The sequence below is a fragment of the Lontra canadensis genome, unplaced genomic scaffold, assembly GCF_010015895.1.
Source record: "Lontra canadensis isolate GAN:19392208 unplaced genomic scaffold, GSC_riverotter_1.0 scaffold169, whole genome shotgun sequence".
Classification (NCBI taxonomy): domain Eukaryota; kingdom Metazoa; phylum Chordata; class Mammalia; order Carnivora; family Mustelidae; genus Lontra; species Lontra canadensis.
The window spans coordinates 806944-828813 of record NW_022631163.1 but is presented as its reverse complement, the minus strand read 5'-3'; the positions used below and the strand labels follow the sequence as shown (position 1 = coordinate 828813).

The following is a 21870-nucleotide window of genomic DNA, read 5'->3' as shown; positions in this document are numbered from 1 at the left end:
TTGAGTGCCTTCCATGTGCCAAGAACTGATGCAGACACTAGAGTAGCAGCAGTGAACAAGGCAGGCAAGGACAAATAAAGGAGCAAGATACTTTCAGAGGGTGATAATATGGACATAATGAAATAGAATGACATTCTGGAGTCGGATCTCTTCTAGTGTGGTGAAGGAAGGCCTCTCTAAGGAAATGACATTTGAGGTAATCATGCAAAGTAGGAACAAACAGCTATTAAAAGGAACCTAAGGTAGAAATAATCTTGGCATGTTAAGAGCATCAGAATGAAGGCCAGTGTGGCTAAAACAGATATGTTGAGCAAAGGGAAAAGCGGTATCTGGGTAAGATTAGAGAGGTAGGCAGGTGCCAGTCAAATGTGTCTTAAAAGCCTTGGGAGAGAATTTTATTCTGGTGGGATGTCGTCAGTGACAGGTTTTAAGCAGGGGAACGATATATTCCATCACATTGTTAAGAGGTCCCTGTGGCTTGGTGTGGAAAATGGCTTATAAAGGCCAAGGGAATATGAAGGGTATTGCTCTGCTACAACCTAGAGATGACATTGGATAGGACTCAGGGCAGTGAGAAGATAGTAATAGCTTCCAGATTATCAAATGTTTACTTTGTGAATGGATTTGCTTCACCGCCCCCCCCCCAACTAAAACTGATGAGACTTGGGGGAGCTTAGTGGAACTGCTAATGAAGGAAAAAAGAAATCAGATTATTTCTAGGTTTTTGACATGACTAAGTGGATGGCTGCTGGTGCTATATGCTGAGATCAAGTTTGGGGAAAAGATGTGGTAGAGGAAGTCAGGAGTTTTGTTTTGACCATGCTAAGTCTGAGGTGGCTAGTAGATATCCCAAGGGGGTGATGCCAGATAGGTAGATGTAGATAGATAGTCTGAAGCTCAGTAGGAAATTAATTTCTGGAGACATAAATTTGGAGTTACCACCATATACACACTTATTTACTATTGTGTCATGGATTCCCAAGACCACTTCCAGGTTTGGTGACTTGCTAGGAAGACTCACAAGACTCACCATATGGTTGTGTCTACTGTGGCTGTGATTTATTACAATGAAAGGATACAAAGCAAAATCAGCAAAGGAAAAGTTGAATCGGTGCAGTCCAGAGGAAACCACGTATAAGCTTCCAAGAGTCCTCTCACAGTGGAGTTACACAAAACATACTAAATTCCTCCATTTTTGAGTAGTGACAACATGGGTGAAGTGTTGTATACCTGGGAAGCTCATTAGAGTCTCAGTGCCCAGGGTTTTTATTGGCGTTGGCCACAGGTACCCTCTGCCAAAATTCCCAACTCTCAGAAAGAAAGCAAGTATTCAGCATAAATTATATTGTTTGCACAAATGGTCTAGGCACAGTAAACCACCCTGATTATCACTTAGGCAACTGGAGAGGAACACTCCTGAAACCCAAGTTTCCAGATGCCAGCCAAGGGCCAGTGCGATGAGCAGGCCTTTCTAAGGGTGGCAGTCTCAGGCTTGCTACGCTCTTGTCTGCATGATTGGCAACGGACCATTTCTGCTTCAGTTTCACAGGAGGCTCTGTTGGAAGTGCTGGGGATATTTAGAAAGAATTCCTACTTTTAGTAGGCTTATCACAGCGCTACTGTGCATGGGATAAGACAGAAACACACAAATTACAGTGGCTGTACCAAGGAAGTGCCATTAGAACTAGAGAGGAAGAAAAGGCCCCCAAGTTTAAGCTTGGTGAGGCCTCAGCTGGCACTTCAAGCAGCAATTCTGTGTGTATAATGCGCAGTTTATACTTTTCAGATCAGTTTTGCAGTGATTGAATTTATAATTAAATTAATTAAATTGTGTTTAAGTTATACTTCCTTATCATTTTCTGCTTACTCACTGATTAATAGCAAGGACTTTTTGGTGTTTTTTCGCTTAAAGATATCTCAGTTCAGGATGGAGTTAGTGCAACCTGGAAAGATAATTCCGTCTGTTATAAAACTACTTTATTGCTTTAGTTGTACCCACTTCCAAGTGCTAATGGGATTTCATTTCGTTGGAGCTACTTAAGGCAAAACCTCTTGAGTAAAAAGACTTGTAGAGTGTTCTATCTGTAGCCTTGAAACTTACCTGGCAAAACTTTGACTTTTATGATATTGCTCCAGGCATTAGCCTATCCTAATTACATTCACCAGTTAAACTCGAGCTCCTATTTGACTTTTGCCTTAAGTGGTAAAAGCCTTTTGAAAATGACTTTGTGTCATTTGTTAGCAGCTTGTGTATCAGTTTCCATCGCATACAGTAATGTGCCTGAATCTCTACCCCCAACCAGTCTTGGTCTAAATCGAGTCCCAAATACTTAGTCTGCATTATGTGCCCACCCTTTCATGATAGGTTTCTCTTTGTATTAAGTGAACAGAGAATTTGCAGAGAACAGGTTATAAAAAGTATCAACCAGTTAAGTTCTGTAAGTTGTGATTTGGCTATACTAGTTATTTTCTAAGACATACATTTGAGACTTCCCGTTTCCTTCAGGATAAAGGCCACATACTTAATATGGTGTTCAGGGCCCTCATAATCTAATTCCACTCTGTCCCTCCAGATTCTTCTGCTATTTCCACATACTCCGTATATACTTAAACCACCTGCATTGCTCCCAACTTCTCCCTCTTCCTCTTGTTCTCCTTTAGGGGTTCCATTCGAAGGAGAGGAGATAGTATGAGCAAAGGCAATGTGTGAGAGAGAGCAAGTTCTGGGCAGAGGGTAGATAGGTTTGAGGGCCCTGGTTGAGGTGTGGAAAAGGAAGGGGCTGTTGGGTCAGGCTCTAGGCCTTGTGCTTTGTATTACAAGCGCAGTATTTCATAAACCTCATTGAATGAGCAGGTGAATGTTTAGCTGATGCATGATACAAATGGCTTTCTTGTGGGAGGAGGATTCTTGAAAGGTAACTAATTGTATGGCCTGTCAAAATCTAACTAAAAATTTTCTAGAAAGATTACAATGAGGCCAATATTGTGCCTGTGCTAGGGTGGGTCGCCGTGTGTGTGTCGGGGGGAGAGGACAGATCGCTGCCCTTGCAGAAGCTGCATTCAGATGGGCAGAATCTAAACGACGAGTAAACTGAATAGCATATCAGAAGCTAAATTGCATGGAGAAAAATTAAGCGTAGGGGTGGGGAGCAATAATTTTAAACAGGGAAATTAGGAAGGGGTGCTTGAGCCATGCTGCCCTGTAAGGAAATGTGGTTCCAGGCAAAGGCCCTGAGTCAAGAGGGCCAGAGTAACTATTAGGGAGTGAAGAAGGGAGAGGTTAGGTGAGGCCAGAGAAATAATGAGCTGTGTTGAGAATGGCTTTGTAGGCTTTATGAGAACTTTCACTTTTATTTTGGGGGAGAATGAGAAGAACCATTGCAAGTTTTGAGCCAAAGGGTGATATAATCTGCCTTGATGCAACAGAATTTTTAAAGCCTGAGATTAGTTTGTAGGAGGGTAAGGGTGGAAGCAGGGAGACCAGAAATCAGGCAAGAGAAAATAGTGGCTTGGACCAGCTTGACAGAGAGGAAAGGGTGAGAAGCAGTTTGTTTCTAGATATATTTTGGAGGTGGAGTGTTTTTATCACCAGTATCAAATGATTCAGTCGTAGTTCTAAGTTTTATAAACTACCATTGAAATTTTTTCCCTTTTTTCCTCCCTTCACCTCTGACTAAAAAAAAGTTTGACCAAAAAAAAAAAAAAATTTTTTTTTTTTTGTACTCTGATTTAGTACTTTGACTCCAATGGCAGTAAAATTTGCCACTCCTGTTTCCTAAATGATGCATCTGAGCAGCTCAAGCTGAACCCTCAGGTGACCTTGAGTGTTGCCGTAAATTGTAGAAAAGTGCCATCAGGGCATATTTCCTTTGTACCTCTTTCTTCTTGAAGTTCCTGTTAAAGATCTTGGCTTAGAAACTAAGGTGTCAGTGTATCCCTTCTTGTTGGAAGTCACTCAGAGTAAGATCACTGACATCCAGACAGCTTTATAAACCAGAACAAGTCATAGTAACATGGTGTTACATGGATGGTGAGAGAATTTGTTTTCCTTTCAGAAAGTCTTCCCACACTCTTCCACTTGGTGTCTCTTGTTTTCTAGTAAGCAGCTGTTGCACACTGAGTGCTAGTTATCTCATTGAAAATACTCTGTTTCCAGAGTACAGTATGTCAGAAAAAAAAAAAAAAGGTATAGCTTCTCTCAGATATAAATTACAAAGGGCTTTGTTATGCCCAGTGTGTTCTAAGATTACCCACTAGACACCTTTGTGAGAATGGGACTACATACCTAACCCAGAATTAAAATAATGATGAATTAGTTAATTTAAGTTGAGATCAGTCTTGGTATATGTGTATGATTGTATTTACAAGACATGTAGAGATGTTGATGTGCTAGCATTGATGGGTCATGGTGAATTTATTCCCCATTTTTTTTTTTTAATCATTTTTTTTTCCTACCCTTAAAGGTTTTGGCTCCCTTTAATTTCCAGCAGAATGTCTGGACCTACATTTTGATTAATGTCTTCTTATAAAGCAAGCTGTCACATTTGAGATGATCAATTTTTGATAATTCTCTGTAACAATCAGCGATTGGCTTTTTGCCCTATTTGCCCCATCTTTCAAAGGAGATAAGGACAGATTACTTCTATAACATACTCCCTCTGTCTTCCCTACACACCACAGGAAGAATGTAGTTTTGGGTCAAATTTTGGGTATCTGTTTATCACAATGTGTGTCTTACTCTTCCATCTGTGTTTAAATATGTAACTCATTTAGTCAGTTGTTATATTTAAAGTAGGTCTGTCCTAATTAAACAGAAAAAATCTTAAGCTTATATCTATCTTTTCGTCTTTTCTGGGCAGAGAGGCAGATGAAGGCTGTAAAAAACCTTTAGAAAGATTGCTGAACATCTGGCAAGAAAGAAGTGTGTATGGCGGCGAGTTCATACAGCAGCTGAAGCTGTCTATGGAGGACTCCAAGAGCCCTCCCCCCAAAGGTAGAAACATCACCACATGTTTACAGCTCTTGGTCTTTGCCTACTTTCGAATCACATATGAAAAGCTGCAGTGGGGGTTGCTGTGAACCACCAACGATTGTATGATTCTTCAGAGAGATGATCATAAATGATGGTGAGAATTTATGTAGTGCTCGCAGCGTGTAAGCCTGGTTCTAGTATTCATGCTATCCATCATCTCACACCCTTAACTTTGCTGTGTATTCTCTGTGGCTCTCTTCTGCCTTGGCAGAGAGTTTCCTTGCACAAGGGAAAGGAACAACAACATTGTTTAGTTTTGGGGAACGAGGAGGCACCTTGGACTAAGATTTTGCCCTGGCCCTACCACTGACTACTCTGGGGTCTTGAATACGTCCCTAAGCCCTTCTAGAGCTTGGTTTCATTAGATATTGGTGTGGTTTTGGAACATGCTTTTGATGTTTGTCATCTTGCTGTCTGTAATTGATTTTGGTCTTTACTGAGCCCAGAATATCCTCCAGAAGTATGTACATGTATGTGTGTGAACCTCACTGAGTCCTCTTGAAGAGCTTCTTTTTCTTTAAAGAGGAGTCAGAGCAAACATTATTTGGTTTGTAGGTTTGTGGTTAGTTGCATGGTTTAATTCTAGTTGGCATGATGTGTTTCTGAGCTACAGATTTGATCTGACTGCACACAAACTCATTGTCTGGAAGGATAAGTCTAAGTACTGAGGTAGTACTTAGGATCCTCTGTAATCTGAACTCATTTACTTTTCCAGATTCTTCTTCCATTTCTTCACATACACCATGATCTTTGGCCATACCCAACAGTTTCCTTTCTGGGTGCTCTCAGGGTACCTCTTCCTTTGCATCTGGTGTTACCTCTGCCTGAAATGTCCTCTGCTGTTTTCACTGTGTGGTGAACTCATTCTTTAGGAATGCTCTTCTCATTTGGTCATTTTCCCTTGTCTAGGCACATGTAGCCCTTCCCTCCATGTTCCTCTGGTACTTTGCATATGCCTCTGCTATAGCATTTAACCATGGTTAGTTTACCTGATAATATCACTCATTCAGCAACCCTTTATTTTGTACCTTTCATGAGATCTTCCAGGTCTGAATTTACATGCATTTTAAGATGGGGCAACTTTCCCGTAAAACTACAAGTTAGAGGCATTGTAAGAAGGACATAAGTGCTTTCGACTGTAGGTCATTGTTTTATTTAGAGTTGATGGGAAACAGTTTTGAAGTCACTCTGGAGGTAGCTTCTGAAAAGCAGGGTGTTCCCTACTTTGGATTCTGGTCGTGTTTGTATTGTATCTTTTGGAGGTGTTCTGGACAATGTTAGAGAATTATTCAGCATTCTCTTCTCTACTCTTAGACTTCATTGGTAAACAGTGCTGATTTTTTAAAACACTTTGGGCAGGTAGGGGAACTCTGAAAGACAATATTGGAAGCTAAGTGTGGCATTTCAATTCGACAAGCATTTGCCAGACATGTGCTTTGAGTAAGTGGCTATGCTAGATGCTATAGGACTGAGCAGAGGGTGGGGAAATAGTTTCGCCCCTCGGGAGCAGTCCGGCAATTTGGGGAGTTTGTGGAAGTGGTAGATTTGAAAATAGCTCCATTGGGTTTCTGATTTTTTTGAGCGCCTAGACATTAATAGCCATTGAGGCAGTCATTCCTCCATGTGGAGGATAAAGCTGATCTAAGGTGATTTCTCTATCTTTGTGCTGTAAAGATGGAAACATATACCAAAGGTTCCAACACGTGTGTTAGTCTGAGCTAACTCCATCTATCTCCTCACCATCTTCTTTGGACCTGAATTATCATAATATTTTACCTCAGTCCTTTGACAATATTGATGAGTTCTCCAGAAGTTTATTTCTAAAATTACATAGTCCTTTTATATTTCAGCTTTGACTCATGGATATTTCTTTGTCTTGAGACAACTCTAGAATTTACCTTTGAAATAAAAATTTTCTTGTGGAACTTTGACAGTAGAGAATAAAAGAGCTTAAAAATACTGTTTTAGAAAAGTAGAACTTGGGTGTATGTACCCATTTCCCCTTGTATAGGACCCAGGGTTCTAAAGTTGTCTCTCTGTTCTTGGGCATACTCAAGCTGTCACTGGACTGAATGGAATTTCATTATTTACTTAAGTCACACATGAGTGACACAGTATCCTACAGTTGTGGAAGGATTTAGAAAAGAAAGGTAGATGCAAAGGAAATAACATTTATTGAGCACCTATTATGTTCCAGCCTGTCTGTTGGCTGCTTTTCATGTTAATTTATTTTAGATTCTTACAACTCCTCTATGAATTTGGTATTATTTTCATATTTCAGATGAAGATACTAAGGCTCAAAAGGGTATAGTTAAATTTGTCCAAATAGATATAATTAATAAGTGGAGAATTCATGTTCTGGTCTATATGACTTTAAAGCCTGTGCTCTTCACACCGTATTTTTTTCCTGGAAGCACATGGATTCAGTAGATTTGAATTAGGGTATGAATTCATGAGCAGGTCACCCAGCTTTTCTGGACCTTAGTATAGTTAGTTTAACTCTTCCAAGCAGGGGTTTGAAACCAGGCTTTCAGAGGATGAATCCCAGCTCTGTCACTTCTAAGCTGTGTGACCTTGGGCATAGCATTAGATCTCTCTGAGCTTCAGGTTCTTCACTGTGCCATATGGCTATTAGTAATAACACCTCACAGTGTTGTCCTAAGATTACTTGAGATAACATGGGTAAATGTTATTAATGAAGTGATGATATGACTTTTATTTGAGCCCTATTCCCTGTTTCTAATATCCAGTATTCTGAATTTCTCAATGATCCAGTGGTAAACGTAGGAGGAGGGTTGTTAGTATTTTTAGTCCCCCAGATTTTGTGCAAAATTAGCTCACATAGTGGTTAAGTGCACAAGCTCTAGGCCCAGCTTCCCCAGGTTTAAGTCTGGTGCTGGCGCTGGCCACTCAATTTGAGATGATACTGGTGGAATGCTTTTAGAACGGTACGTCCAGCATCAGACCTTGGCTGCAGGGCTCTCTCTTTCCGTGAGTAAAGTTTAATGTGTTCTGTTTTACAGTTTCCTTTATTTGGCAGAGAGAGAACAAAGAATGCAGGAGCTATTGCAAACAATATTTCCTGATTCGTTTCTCATTAATAAAAGTAATATAAAACCTGCGGGTGTTGGGGTTTTTCTGTTTGTTTTTTTTTTTTTAATTTTTATTTATCGGTTTTATTTTGTTTGTTTGTTTGTTTTTTAATCCCAGAAAATTTCAAGTGGATTCCTTGAAAGACCTAGCTTTACAAGTAGATGGCTGCATTTTATAAAGTGTTCAGGAACCTTCAGGTCAACTTTTTGCCTCAAAGTTAATTTTGTAGTCTGCTGTAGTGTCTGAAAGTCTACCACAGTCAGGTATCCAAGAGGCATATTAGAAATGCTTAGGGAACCAGGATTACTTGAATGTTAGCTGAGTATAAGACCACTAGAGACACAGGAACAGGATGGAGGATAGAGTAGAGAGTGTACAATATGAGGACAGGCAGACTGGGGCCACCTGAAGTTTATGCTCAGACTATAAACAGTGGTTGAGTCAAGAAGCAAGTGTAAATGGTATGGTCAGAAGCTGAAATGATAGTGGGAGGGTGCCTTGTCTTAAACTGAGTGATAGAAGTAGGGTTGACAGACTTCCTCGGCCATTTTCAATAGCCGCCTGACTAGACTGAGAATGCCGGGCATTATAATTGCTGACTTTGTACACATGAGTCAGGGGATAGTTGACAGAGCAGGCTGTCCTGTTTGTGTAAATGGAGGCACATGGTCATTTTTGGTATAACGCTGGTATTTTCCAGACTCTGTGCCACCTCTGCTTTCAAGAAGTTTCCAACTCAGGCCTAATGACACTTTTCTAGGTATTCTAAGGATTCAAAGAATAAGATACTTAATGTTTCAATCGGAGAGGTAAGGCATGTGCCTGCTGGCGCCATACAGCACAGCAGGCCCGGGTGCTGCAGGAGTAGAGGAAGATGCTGGCCCAGGATCCTGCTGCTGTTAACCCTTGGTGGGCTTTGAGCATAGCTGGACATTGTAAAATCATGAGAGGCCGTTCTGGGTTTTTAAGTAGAGGCCTGCGGGCGTTCATTTCTTAAGAGTGTAGTCTAAGTTGGAAAAGGAGTGATTAGCGTCAGGGAGACCAGTTGGGACAGTGGTCTGCATAAGGCATGGAAAAGGGCACATTTCTGTTAAGAGGCGATGGGAAGGAACAGAGAGGAGAGATCTGTAAGCTACATCTCAGAAGTGTAGAATCTGCTGGAAGTTGGGACTTTAGGAGAGATTCTGGTGGTCTCCAAGGCATTGTATTTGGAAGATGGGGCCCGTGGAAGTGTTCATAGTGTAAGTAGGTAGCTCAGGAAAGGAGAAGCCTTATGAAGAAAATGATGAATAATTCATTTCCAGTGGAAATAGGAGAGAACTGACGTAGGATGATGGTGGTTATCTCTTATTATACCCGCTTCCATCAGGATGGCCAAGGACAGAAATGGGCCTGCATTATTTTCATTAGTTTGATTTCAGTCTTGTAATGCCATGAGTGAGTGCCAGTATGAAGTGGTAAAAAGTACTCCAGTATAGGGGGTGGGTGACTTCGGCTATAGGGCCCAGACGTAGACTGATGAGCTCCTTGACTTTGGACAAACTGCAGCTTGTGGGCCTGGATATATGCTCATAAAGGAAAGCAACAACGTAGGTCTGTCTAAGGCCTTCCACTGCCCAAATTCAGTGATTCTGCGGGTCCTGAGGTGTTAAGTGCTGTGCGGTTTTTATATATAACTTCTGTATGAGAGTTTGAAACTGAAGGATTCAAGTTTTGTAATTTTTCTACCTTCTTTAGTGTATTTAACAATTATTTCATTGAGCACTATTTTGGGTGCTTGGAAATGGACAAAAAATATTAAAAAATTGTTTCTGTTTATGTGCTTATTTTAGTGGCTACTCCTAACACATTGCCACTCTGATGCTTTATAAGTGTCAGTGAGGGTCATACCACACACACTGCACATTAATTAGGCAGCTAGTGTGGTGCTAAGTACTGTTAGATATTTCATATGCAAGTTATATACTGTTAGATTTTCTGTTCTACAAATATAGCAGTCCTTGTTTTGCATAGCGCAGGATTGTAAAAATGACTATGTAGGCCGAAGCCATGCAAAATGATCTTAATAATCGAGGAGAAGAGTTATGATAGTTCCATGACTTTAAAAATTTTTTTATGAAGGAATTGAAAACTCATGGTTGATTACAAATCTATAGGGAACAAAAAAGATAGCAACACTGATCGTTAAAGAACATAAAACGTTAGAAACTTTGAGAATTAAAGTGCTTTATTCTTCGAAATGAACTGCATGATAGGACTTTGACCAGAGCTTGCCTTCTTGTGTAATCCATGGTGCGGAGCAAGCATCCTGGTTGTTTGGATCGGCTTTCAGTGGTTTACCCTTACTGCTCTCCGTGTCAGGAGGTATGTTGGAGAGTTCCTATAATGTGAAGAGTTTTGTCAACATCACTTCCTCGGGACACGGTCGTCCTTGTCATCACAACCGATTTCTTATGTTGATAAGTTGGCTTTCACCAGGTGATTCTGCCTGGGGACCTAGAGTTTCTGGGAAGGGGTGGCAAGCCAGTGTCCCCGCAGCCCCCCAAGTCTTCTGCAGCTCCCTTTATATTCCGTTCACTTCTAGCATGAGCTTTAGTTTTAGTTTCTGGGCTCCTCTTTCATCTTTGTCATTTTCACTCAGTTCTCTGTTCTCATTACTCGTTTGAATGAAATGTCATGTGAATTTGATCCCCGGGAGACAACACAACCGAACACTTTGCTGTTTATTTGTGAACTGAAATAACAGCTGTGCAGTGACCATCCAGTGACCTGAACGGCGTGATGTGGCCACTGATTGCGATGTATTTCTGTTACTCACGCAGTGATTGGTGGAGTGAAGTTAGCAGCCAAGTTCGTCCATGCAGTTACTCAGAGTGAATATGCCACGGTAACTGCAGTTTGAACCAGGTGTTGAGGGACTGGTGTTGTTTCAACCTTGGTAACAAATCTGTGCCTACCAGAATCTCGCAGAGCGAGGGCTGCCTTGATGGAAATGTTACCGTTTTCCTTTATTTAGTAGAACAGAGGAACAAAGCGCTAAGAAAAAATAAAACCGGAAGTACTGACTTGGCTTTCACGTCCAGCAGTTTGGTCAGTTAATGTGTAAGATTGGAACAGGACCTACATCCTCGGTTCCAGGAGAAAATGTTTAATTAAGAAACGTACGTTACTCTGTTTGTAACTCAGAGTTTCGGAGGCAGGTGCATGGTGACTCCTCCTTTGACAGATGAGAGTGTGCTGCTGAGGAATTTGACTATAGTGGAAAGAGTACAGATTTTGAAAGTCCTGCCTTTAGATGAGTTTTGAACTTCTCGGGCCTCCGTTTTCTCACCTGCAAGCTGGAGATGCCATATCTCAGAGTTGCACAGAAACTGTTGCCGTGCTTGCCACACGTTACCATCGTTTCTTTACTTCCCAAGCCTAACTGTGTCATTTAGACTTACGTCCCACAGACGTTTGGCCTTTATTTTGTATTGGCCAGTTGTTGTTTGTTTTTTTTTTTAAGATTTTATTTATATCACAGAGATATACACAGCAAGAGAGGGAACACAAACAGGGGGAGTGGGAGAGGGAGAAGCAGGTTTCCAGCCGAGCAGAGAGCCCGATGCCGGGCTCGATCCCAGGAGGATCAGGACTTAAGCCGAAGGCAGATGCTTAACGACTGAGCCACCCAGGTGCCCCTGTATTGTCCAATTTGATAAAAAAGGAACGATTTTGGAATGGGCACATTTTCATAGCCATTTAAAAATATACAATACAAATAATAAATGTAAACTGCCTCAGAAGTGGTTAATTTTAAAATAGCGTCTTAAGTAACTTCTCTGAATTCTATCAGTCCTATTTCTCAGCAATGGTTATCTTTAATTTTAAGATAAAATAAGGTTAGTTTTATTTTTAAAGGGAGAGTTTAAAGGAAATGATGTGTGGAATTTCTGACGTAATTTTATTGATAGATTTCTCTCTACCTCAGGTTTTCCCTGCCATCTGAAATTAGACCATTCCTATGAAACATCTCCTAAGCTGAAATGGCATAAAGTGAAGAAGCAGTTACCATTAATTTATATGTAAAATTTTTTGAGCATTCCCAGACCCAAAAATAACCTCTCTCAGGCTTTTCTGATACTTTCGGCCACATCTTGCTAACAGATGCACAAAATAAATCGAGATAAAGCACAGATGCTCACAGATACAGCTCAGAGCTCTGGAGGCGTGATGCTGAGATGCTGAGTGTAGTCGCTGGGAAGGAGCTCGGCAGGGCCAGGGCCGCGCGCTGGCCGCGTGGGGTGCCTGCCGCCTCCATAGCCACTCCCTGCAGCACACACGCTGACCTCTGTTTGCGCTTTGTGCCTTTCTTTGTGAAAGCGAAAATCCTCTTTGAATTTCTTTTGGTTAGTGAAAACCGGTACTATTACTATAGGTCTTTCATAAAAGCAAGCTTTAGAAAAGTGAGGAATACCTGTTTTTACTTTTTGACATATCTTGCAGAGTGTATAGCGTTTCATTTTATATGCAGTGTATTTTCTACGAACCCTCCCATACATTGGCTTGCTTCATTATATTCTCATGGGTTTCTTACCACTTTGAGTCTCTTGTTAACTTATATTTTCAAGAGATAAGCTTTTTACTTAAATGTATTAAGTTTGGTAAGTTTCATTTTTAGATGATGGTTTTTGGTAGTATTTTTTCCAGTGAGTCAATCTGAGATGACAGACCTGAGACCATTTTTTGACTCTTCAGTAATGTACGGAACTACGATCAATTTAAAATAACTAGCATCTAGGTTAACATTAAGCCATCTTTGGAAATGTACACCCCTTTGCCCTTTTTTTTGCATGTGGCCCATTGTGCATAGCATTTGACTCCTTCCTGCATGGGCCCTCGTAACCCTAATTTTGTGCCCTTTTCCTTCCCTCTAGCAACAGAGGAGAAGAAATCTCTGAAGCGAACTTTTCAGCAGATACAAGACGAGGAGGATGATGACTACCCTGGAAGCTACTCTCCCCAAGATCCTTCTGCAGGACCCCTCTTGGTATGTCAGAACTCCCAGAGAGGACACAGTGGCTTGGTGGAGGGACCGCTCGTTGAAGATTACGGCCACAGGGTGGCGCCAGGGACCAACAGTATGGAACCACCAGAGGGCAGCTCTTAGGGCACTGGGTGCAAGATCCACCCAGTAAAGCTTGCCAGGCAGCAGGCTCCCCTTGGTCTTTGCATGCCATGAGTCTGGATGGATTTATGTGTTTTACAGTATTTGGACTTGGTTTTGTTTCATTCCTAGGACTTGAAAATACTCTCAAAAAAGTAGATATTTGTGAAAGGGTGGATAATGCTACAAAGATATTTGAATGCCCTCTGCCATGGCTTTTCTCCTGTAGCATGGTTATTTTATATAAGTAGACAGCTCATTAGTTTCTAGGATAGTCCATGTGGCTATAACAAATTTGCTACACTATGACATATTTAAGTATTAAAATAGAGATGAGTTTTTGATTATATATTTGCGTTGTTTAGCCCTTCATATGAATTGGCTCAACCTCTGTGTGATTGGTTAATTTTTGTTATTTATTTGCTTACTTACTTACTTAACTTATTTTACTTACTGTCAAAGAAAGTGAGACTCAAAGAGATGTTAAATAACTTGCCCAGTGTCTTTATTTGACTCTGGGTGTGACTGACCTCAGAGACCGTGCTCTTTACTGAGTTACACGGCCTCTCATTTTGGCTAAAAGTTTTACTTTATCAAACATAGGTGTGGCTAAGGCCTCTGTAAATAGGAAGCAGTTCCGGTTTGTGTTATGTTAAAATGTTGAATGAGATCAGGGGTTAAGTGAAAACAGTGTTAGGCCATGTAGCTTTGCATTTAAAAACCTCCGAGGGGGCCAGCCTGAATTATTAACTTTTAGAGTAATTGGACTACTGTGTACATTGTCACTTATTTACTCCTGGGTCATGATCAACTGGCGAACTTGTCAGCACTCATTGTTTTCTGATTTTTTTTTTATATATGTTTATTTGTTTGTCAGAGAGAGCGAGCAAGCACAAGCAGGGGGAGTGACAGGCAGCGAGAGAGCAAGAAGCAGATTCCCCGCTGAGCAGGGAGTCCTCTGTGGGACTTGATCTCAGGACCCTGGGATCATGATGAGCTGAAGTCAGATGCTTAACCAACTGAGCCATCCAGGCATCCTGTTTTCTGATGATTTAAAATTACCCTTTTAGTGTACAGAGTATGCGTTCTTGGTTTGCTCTTTTCTTCGTCTTTTTCCCCTTTGTTTGTAATTAATGAGTTTGACACATTTAATTTGGGGAGTGGCTGCCAAAATGGAAACTGTCATCTTTGTGACACTCATTTTGTAAAACAAATCCAAGAAAGAATTGAAGTAGGCATTGTCATTTCATTTAATCAGTCAGTACACAGTTGTTCAACATCTGGTACACACGCCTTTATGCTATACTGGAGACCAGACCATTCTGTATTAGGAATCATAACATTATTTGAAACTAAGCAGTATGAACCAGGCTCCTTTTTTTTAAAGTTGCCAAAAACATGCTCCTTTAAAAAGTTTTTTTTTGTTTTTTTGTGTTTTTTTCCAGGTTATGTAGAATTTCTTCATGCCCTGCTATCGACTTAGAAAAATTAACTGTGTACATTCTCTTAGAATCCATCGTCCAATCTAACCACTGACCTCAGTATAGACTCTGGTACCAAGCACAGTGTTTTTGTAAATGTCAGGAACAATTGTTTTTTTTTTTTTTCCTGTTTAATTCTGGCTAACTTTCTTTAAATCCCGTATGTCTTAATGGACATTGTTGTTTGTGCTTTTATTGTACAGACTGAGGAACTGATCAAAGCTTTGCAGGACCTGGAAAATGCTGCATCAGGGGATGCTACTGTCCGGCAGAAGATTGCGTCTTTGCCCCAGGAAGTGCAGGATGTTTCTCTGTTGGAAAAAATAACAGGTGAGAAGGTAGAGTTCGGTCGAAAGGTGAAGGAAGAGGGACATTTCTCTAATGCATCAAACCCTAGGTCATGCTTGTATCTGCAGATACAGATTTCTTCAATGTGGTATTGGGTTTTGCAAACAGCATAGCTGTTGAAACAGTCCATGCTTGAGTAGTGATTCTAGGAACTAAGCAGAAATGCAGCATGCCACAACCTGTGGCAGTCTTAAGTAAGGTCTGTTGAAAACGAAGGGCAAATTGTGTATGTGATTTGGGGGATAGGAGAGAAGACATTAAATTCATGATCCTCTTGCTAACAAAACTTATGATTCAGTGCTGTGTGATTTATACACTGCACACACACACACCCCATAGATGATAGTGCCTTTAATGCCAAGAATGCCAGGTGTATATTGTTTGCCATGTCATTTTGCCCTCTTGCTGATCACCGCCAGTTAAACAGGGAGGGACACGTAACATTATTCCTGCTATATGCATGGGAATTGAAAGGAAGGAAGCACGAGCTAGTATTCATAGAGAATGCTCTGTGTCAGGTACTTCTCTTTGTGATAACCTTTTGAGGTCCCTGACTATATATCCCCATATTGCATAGAAGGAAATTGAGGCTTTTGAGAGGTTAGGTGTCTTCGGGCAAGATTGTCGTCTCCATTTTCTTCACGGCATTTGATCACTTCATGTTTCTGTGTCCCATTTTGGTAATTCTTGCAATATTTCAAACTTTTCTACTATATTCCTTACAGTGGTCTGTGATTAGTGACTAGGACTCACTGAAAGTTCAGGTGATAGCTAGCATTTTTTAGCAACAAAGTATTTTTTGATTACAGTGTATACTTTTTTTTTAAAAGACATAGTGCTCTCGCACACTTAGTAGAACAGTATAGTGTAACCATAACTTCTGTATGCATTGGGAAACCAAAAAACTCATTTGACTCCTTTATTGTGACGTTTGTTTTATTGCAGTGGTCTGGAACTGAACCTGCAATACCTCCGAGGCACACCTCTATTTTAAAGGTGGTTGGGGAAAACCTTTCTGATGAGATGACCTTTGATCAGAGGCCCCCAAGATTAGGAAGCAAGCCGTGAGGATATCTGAGGGAAGCAAGTGCCACCCAGACAGAGGGTACAGGCCGAGTAAAGACTTCAGGTCAGGAGCATGCTTAGCTGCAGGACACAGCTCAGAGTCAGTCTCTATCCTACAGGCACCATCTGGGCTCACTCTTCCTTCCCCAGCTCCGGCAGTTGGACCCTCCTGTCTGTCATTCCTTCCACCTTTTCTCAGCCTCCACTCCCCTCCGGCCTTACTTTCTTCTCTGCTTAGCACAGAGTCTTTATAATCGCTCCCTTACATACGCCCTCAGTCTCTGTTTTTCCTCTTTCCTCTTCACTGTAGTCTTCTGGCAAAACTCCAGCTTTTCTCTTGGCTCATTCCAACTTTTGAGGTTATTATAGTGATCAACTCTTTTATTCTCACTATCAGAATTATAGTCTGTAAAAATTGGGAGCAAATTAACAGAAAGCTAGTAACATATGTGGTTTTATTTATCTGTTTTCACTGACCTAAAGGTCTCATATCTCATAGGGAGAGAGGATTTCAAGCAAACTCCCCAATGAGCCCGATGTAAGGCTCTATCCCATGACCCTGAGATGATGACCTAAATCAGGAGTTGGACCTTAACCAACTGACCCACACAGGTGCCCCACTTTTTTTAAATTAATAAATTTATTTTGATTTTTTTTAAGATTTTATTTATTTATTTGACAGAGATCACAAGTAGGTGGAGAGGCAGGCAGAGAGAGAGAGAGAGGAGGAAGCAAGCTCCCTGCTGAGCAGAGAGCCGGATGTGGGGCTTGATCCCAGGATCCTGAGATCATGACCTGAGCTGAAGGCAAAGGCTTTAACCCACTGAGCCACCCAGGCGCCCCTTTATTTTGATTTTTAATTGCAATAAAATGCACCTAATTTACAATCTTAACCATTTTTAAGTGTATACTTCAGAAGCTCTAAGCACATTCACATTATTATGCAGCCAATTTCCAGAACTCTTTTTGTCTTGCAAAACTACAACTTTATACCCATTTAATAACAACTCAGTTTCCCCCCTCAGCCACCTTTCCTAAATCCAGCTTTGCCTCTGTTCTTTCCTGGACCTGCCCAGGTGGGTGTGGCTGGGAAAATAAATAATACCCATAAGCTGACTATTCTTCCCACTTTTGTGGGTGAACGTGCCATTTTCTAAACCAGCTCCCTGCCTGTTTGCCAGCCCTGTTCCTTCTCATTGCTCAAGGACAGTGCTCCAGCAGTTGTCCATGTTTTCCCTCTACTGGCTCATGCTGCACAGCACAAAAACATGTACTTTTCTTCCCACATGGGAAAAACTTTTTTTCTTGACCCATATATTCCTCTAGTTACTGCCTTATTTCTCTGTTCTTTGTAATAAAACATTCTAAATAGAGTGCCTGTGCTTATTTGTCTCCCTTTCCCCTCTTCCCATTCTCTTTTGGTTCTGCTTTATTGAAGCTGCTCTGATCAGTGTTGTTGATGATTTCCTTCCATGTTGCCAGTTTGGCGGTGAATTTTACCCAGTATTTACTTGTGGTTGTTGTGACTTGATCTTAGTAGCGTTTGGCCCAGTTGGTCATTTCTTCTGATTTGGTGCGGTAGACAGAATAAAAACACCCCGACCAACCCAGACATCTGTGTCCTAATCCCCAGAACCCGTGAGTGCGTAATCTTCCCTGGCAGTAGGGTCCTTACAGGTGTGATGAAGTTACGGATCTTGAGGTGGGGAGGAGTATCCTGGATGATTCAGGTAGGCCCTGTCTAGTCACAGGGTCCTTCTGAGAGGGAGGCCAAAGGGCAGTAGTAGAGAAGGAGATACAACCCTGGGAACAGTCTTTGCTGAGATGCATTTTGAAGGTGGAGGAAGAGGCCATGATAATAAATACTAAGATAATTTGTGTTATTTTCAGCCACTTAACTGGTGATAAATCTGTTGTAGCAGTGGCAGCAGCAGGAAAGTAGGACTCTTTCCTAGCTTTCCTCACCGCCCTCTGGCTGTAGCTCTGTAGTCTCCTTGGCTAGTTTCTTCACTCCTCTGTTACCTCTTAATGTTTAGTATTTAGCACTCTTCTTTAGTTAGTTTCACTGACAGTTCCTCTTATCCAGGTTGATAACTTTAAATAATTTTTAGGCTAATAATTCCCTCATTTATATCTCTGTTGTTGACTTGGCATTTGAACTTGAGACTCATACATCTAGCCTTCTGCTTAGTGTTAATAGTTGATTGTCTCAAAAACCATTTCATACTTGCCCTGTCTGAAACCAAACTTGTCATCTTCTCCCCAAAATTCATTGCTCTCACGGTCTTCCCCTTATCAGTAGATGAGCCCTGTCATCATTCCTGTTGATCAGGACCAAAACCAGTGTCTGACCCCAGTGTCTGATACTGTCACCACTTCCACTGCTACTACCTGGCGCAAGTCACCAACAACTTCACTGGGATTATTGTAGTCGTTTCCTCTTTGGTCTCCCTGCTTCCTCCTTATCTCCCACCCCTAGCCATCGCTCTGTTCTTCACATAACCAAAATAACCAGAGTGATCTGTTCAAATGGAAGTCAGTGCTCAGAGCACTCCAGTTATATGGGCTCCTTGCCAGGCACTTTCCCCTTCTAGGGCTTTGTACTTGCTGTTTGCTCTGCTTGGAACGATCTTGCCCGAATAGTCACGTTCGTGTGGCTCGTTCTCACTTTTTCCAGGCCTTGCTTTATATACCATCTCAGGGAAGCTTATCCTGACCACCACACTTAAAAGTCCAGTTCTCCCTCTGAATGCCCCATGCTTTCTCCTCTGCCTTTTTTTTTTCTCTAGAATTCTGATCTCAGCTGACGAACAAGTAAAATGTACTCTATTGTTTCTCTTCTTATCTGAGAATGTAAACTCCTTGGAACAGAGAGTTTTTGTCCTTTATGTCCCCTTTTGCTCTGAGAGCCTAGAATGATGTTGGGCATAATAGAAGCCCACATATTTATTCTGCTAATTAGATGGTTTGGGGCATAGCAGTCCGATTGGAGTGGGTTAAGTGACAGTGGTAGGAGAAGAGGTGGGTACCAGGGTACCAGGTGGGTACCAGGAAAATGGTCAGCTCTCCTGAGGAGTTCTGTAAAGGAGGCAGGGAAATGGGGCAGTAGCCAGAGAGTGACATGTGGACAGAAGGTGGAGCAGCATATTTGTATGCTGATGATAGTGCTGGTTGAGGAAGAGAAGGAAGTTGAGAGGTGTGGGGAGTCACAAGGGACAGTCACAGCAGCAGAATCTTGCAGTGGGAAAGAGGGAATGGGATGCCCTTGCATCTTGGTTTCAAAGCACTGATCTACTCTTTTGACCCTTAAAAGCCTTTCTAAAAATACTATGTGTGTGTGTGTGTGTGTGTGTGTGTGTGTTACATATATATACATTTATATATATGTACATATTATTAGAGCTCTAATTTCACCAGATCCACATGAAATTAATTTTTTCATTACTTTTCTAATATAGATCATTCTTTTGTCACTTCCTCTCATTTCCTAATGTTGAGCTTTGTTCACCTCTTTTCCAAGGATATCCTCTCTTATACTTTGATACTTCAGCACAGTTTTTTCCCAAACAGTGAGTTACAGCCCATTAATTGGATGTGAAATAAGTCTGGTAAGTAATGATGAAAATTAAAACAGACAGACAAACACAGAGTAGAAGATGGAACACTTTGCACATAGTCAGGATAAGTGTTGTTTTATGAAACTTTCATTTCTTTTTATGTGTTTGCATAAAGGGTGTTTCTTACTGTGGGTCGTGTTTAAAGAATTTGAAAGAATGTCAGTTCTTCTCAGACCCCATATTTTCTTGAATGGAAGAAGAGAGCTCCTGCCCAGGTTTAAGACTGACATGGTATAAGGGGCAGAGTCCTATTTTAGAGACATTTTAGATCCATTTTACAGACATGGTTTTGAGTCCCAAATCCTCTGCTAACCACATGGTATCAAACCTGTCCTATAACTTTTATTTGGTCTTAGTTTCCACACCCAAGAAATGAGTGCTTGCTTTTGTATTTCAGCAGAACATGTGAAGGATTCTTAACAAAATAGTATGAAAATGCTTTCGAAACTCTCAGAGGCAAGGAAAAATTATTTCATGTATGACTATGACCTTAAATATTTCTTTCTGTTTGTTTTGTCTGTAGAGCTTTTTCAGGAATAGACATTTAGAAATCCTTTGCAAGATTCCCCTCCTTGTACAATTGCCTCACATCAGGTAATTCAGAGATGTCCTGTCTTGTTAACAGGAGTGAGTGCCTTTGGATTTCTCTGTCAGCCCATCATTGTTTGTCTACAGGTTCTGGCTTATTCTTGGACTCTGTACATTGGGAGAGAAACTGTTAGCCTCCCCCAGAAATGTTTGCAATCATGCCTGTGTGATTTCTATATTGTCTCTGTTTTTTGGTCTCATTTGTACATAGACAAAGAGGCAGCTGAACGTCTTTCAAAAACGGTAGATGAAGCATGTCTGTTACTAGCAGAATATAACGGGCGTCTGGCGGCAGAACTGGAAGACCGGCGCCAGCTGGCTCGGATGCTGGTGGAGTACACCCAGAACCAGAAAGATGTTCTGTCAGAAAAGGAGAAAAAACTAGAAGTGAGTACCTGCCGAGGCAGACCCAGCTGCCCAAGTTTCCCTTCCTGTAGTCTACAGCAAGAGGTTTCTTTGTGCTTTCGTTAACATATTTTTTTTGTCTTTTAAAAACTGATGAGTTGAGAAGGTCCACCAGATATTATAGTCATTTGAACCGAGTTGAAAACAAGTCCTGTTTTTGTGTGTCCAAGAAAGAACAAACCGGAATGCAAGAAGCATTGAAACCTTAAAGCATTTAGGATCTCAATACTACTTTAGTTTGAACTCACATTAAAAAAAAATTGTAGATCGAGGTACGAAAAGAACAGGTGGTTGGCAAAACGAAAGCATGTGTTTTTGGTAGGATTTGGAAAATACTTAAAATTGTCTTTCTTTTAGGTTATGTTGAGATTTCTGACCCGTAAGCTGTGGTTAAAGCCAGAAAGTAGTCTGCCTGTCAGCTCTGTCTGCAGTCAGTTCTGAAACTTCACAGTAGTGCTTATGGAGTCCAGTTCTCAAACTGCTGAGAAGGTGCTACTTTCTACCCTGAGTTGACATTAGCCTGAATGCCCTTGGGGAGGGGCTTTAGAACTAGTTCCTTAACCCTGCATTTATTTGGCTTCGTAATTAAGTACACGGTGGTTTTACATCAGTGTTTGCGTAACACAGCCAGCGGTGTGGACATTTGGGAACCTTTGCTTGTCCCAAGCTGCTAGCGGTTTCAGGGGTCAGGACAGTTTTCAGTCAGAGAATCTGTTATATATCACAGGAAGCACCAGAGTAGGTACAGGGGGGAGGGGATAGTCCCCCCTCCCCACCCCAGTACTCAAGAAACATGTTCTCTGACACAGAGGGAGGGAAACGGAGCTAGTCCTGTGGCTGAGATTACCGTCTTTGCTTTTCCACGAAGTTAGCGACTTGAGGAGGGCAAGCATTGACGGGCACTTTTGACCCTATCCTTACCTGCAGTGATTACGGGAGCAGGGCTGGGTAGTGGTTGGGGGAACTTCATGAGCCAGTCTGGAAGTGGAAGATGGGAAATGGTTGTGAAAGTAGTATGGCTTAGATTTAGAAATCGACACTGACCAGAAATCCTAAAGGGAGTTTCACAGGCAATACCAGACGGTCATTTATCTG

General features: G+C 41.4%; 1 protein-coding gene across 1 annotated transcript in view; it reads left to right on the top strand.

Moving 5' to 3' along the window:
- The window catches only part of RPRD1B (regulation of nuclear pre-mRNA domain containing 1B), a 49330-nt gene that overhangs the window by 7851 nt on the left and 19609 nt on the right, over nt 1–21870 (top strand). The window contains exons 3-6 of the mRNA XM_032845820.1: nt 4860–4993; nt 13042–13154; nt 14956–15082; nt 20582–20757. Coding sequence (XP_032701711.1) covers nt 4860–4993; nt 13042–13154; nt 14956–15082; nt 20582–20757 — 550 coding nt within the window. The remainder of the gene's footprint in view (nt 1–4859; nt 4994–13041; nt 13155–14955; nt 15083–20581; nt 20758–21870) is intronic.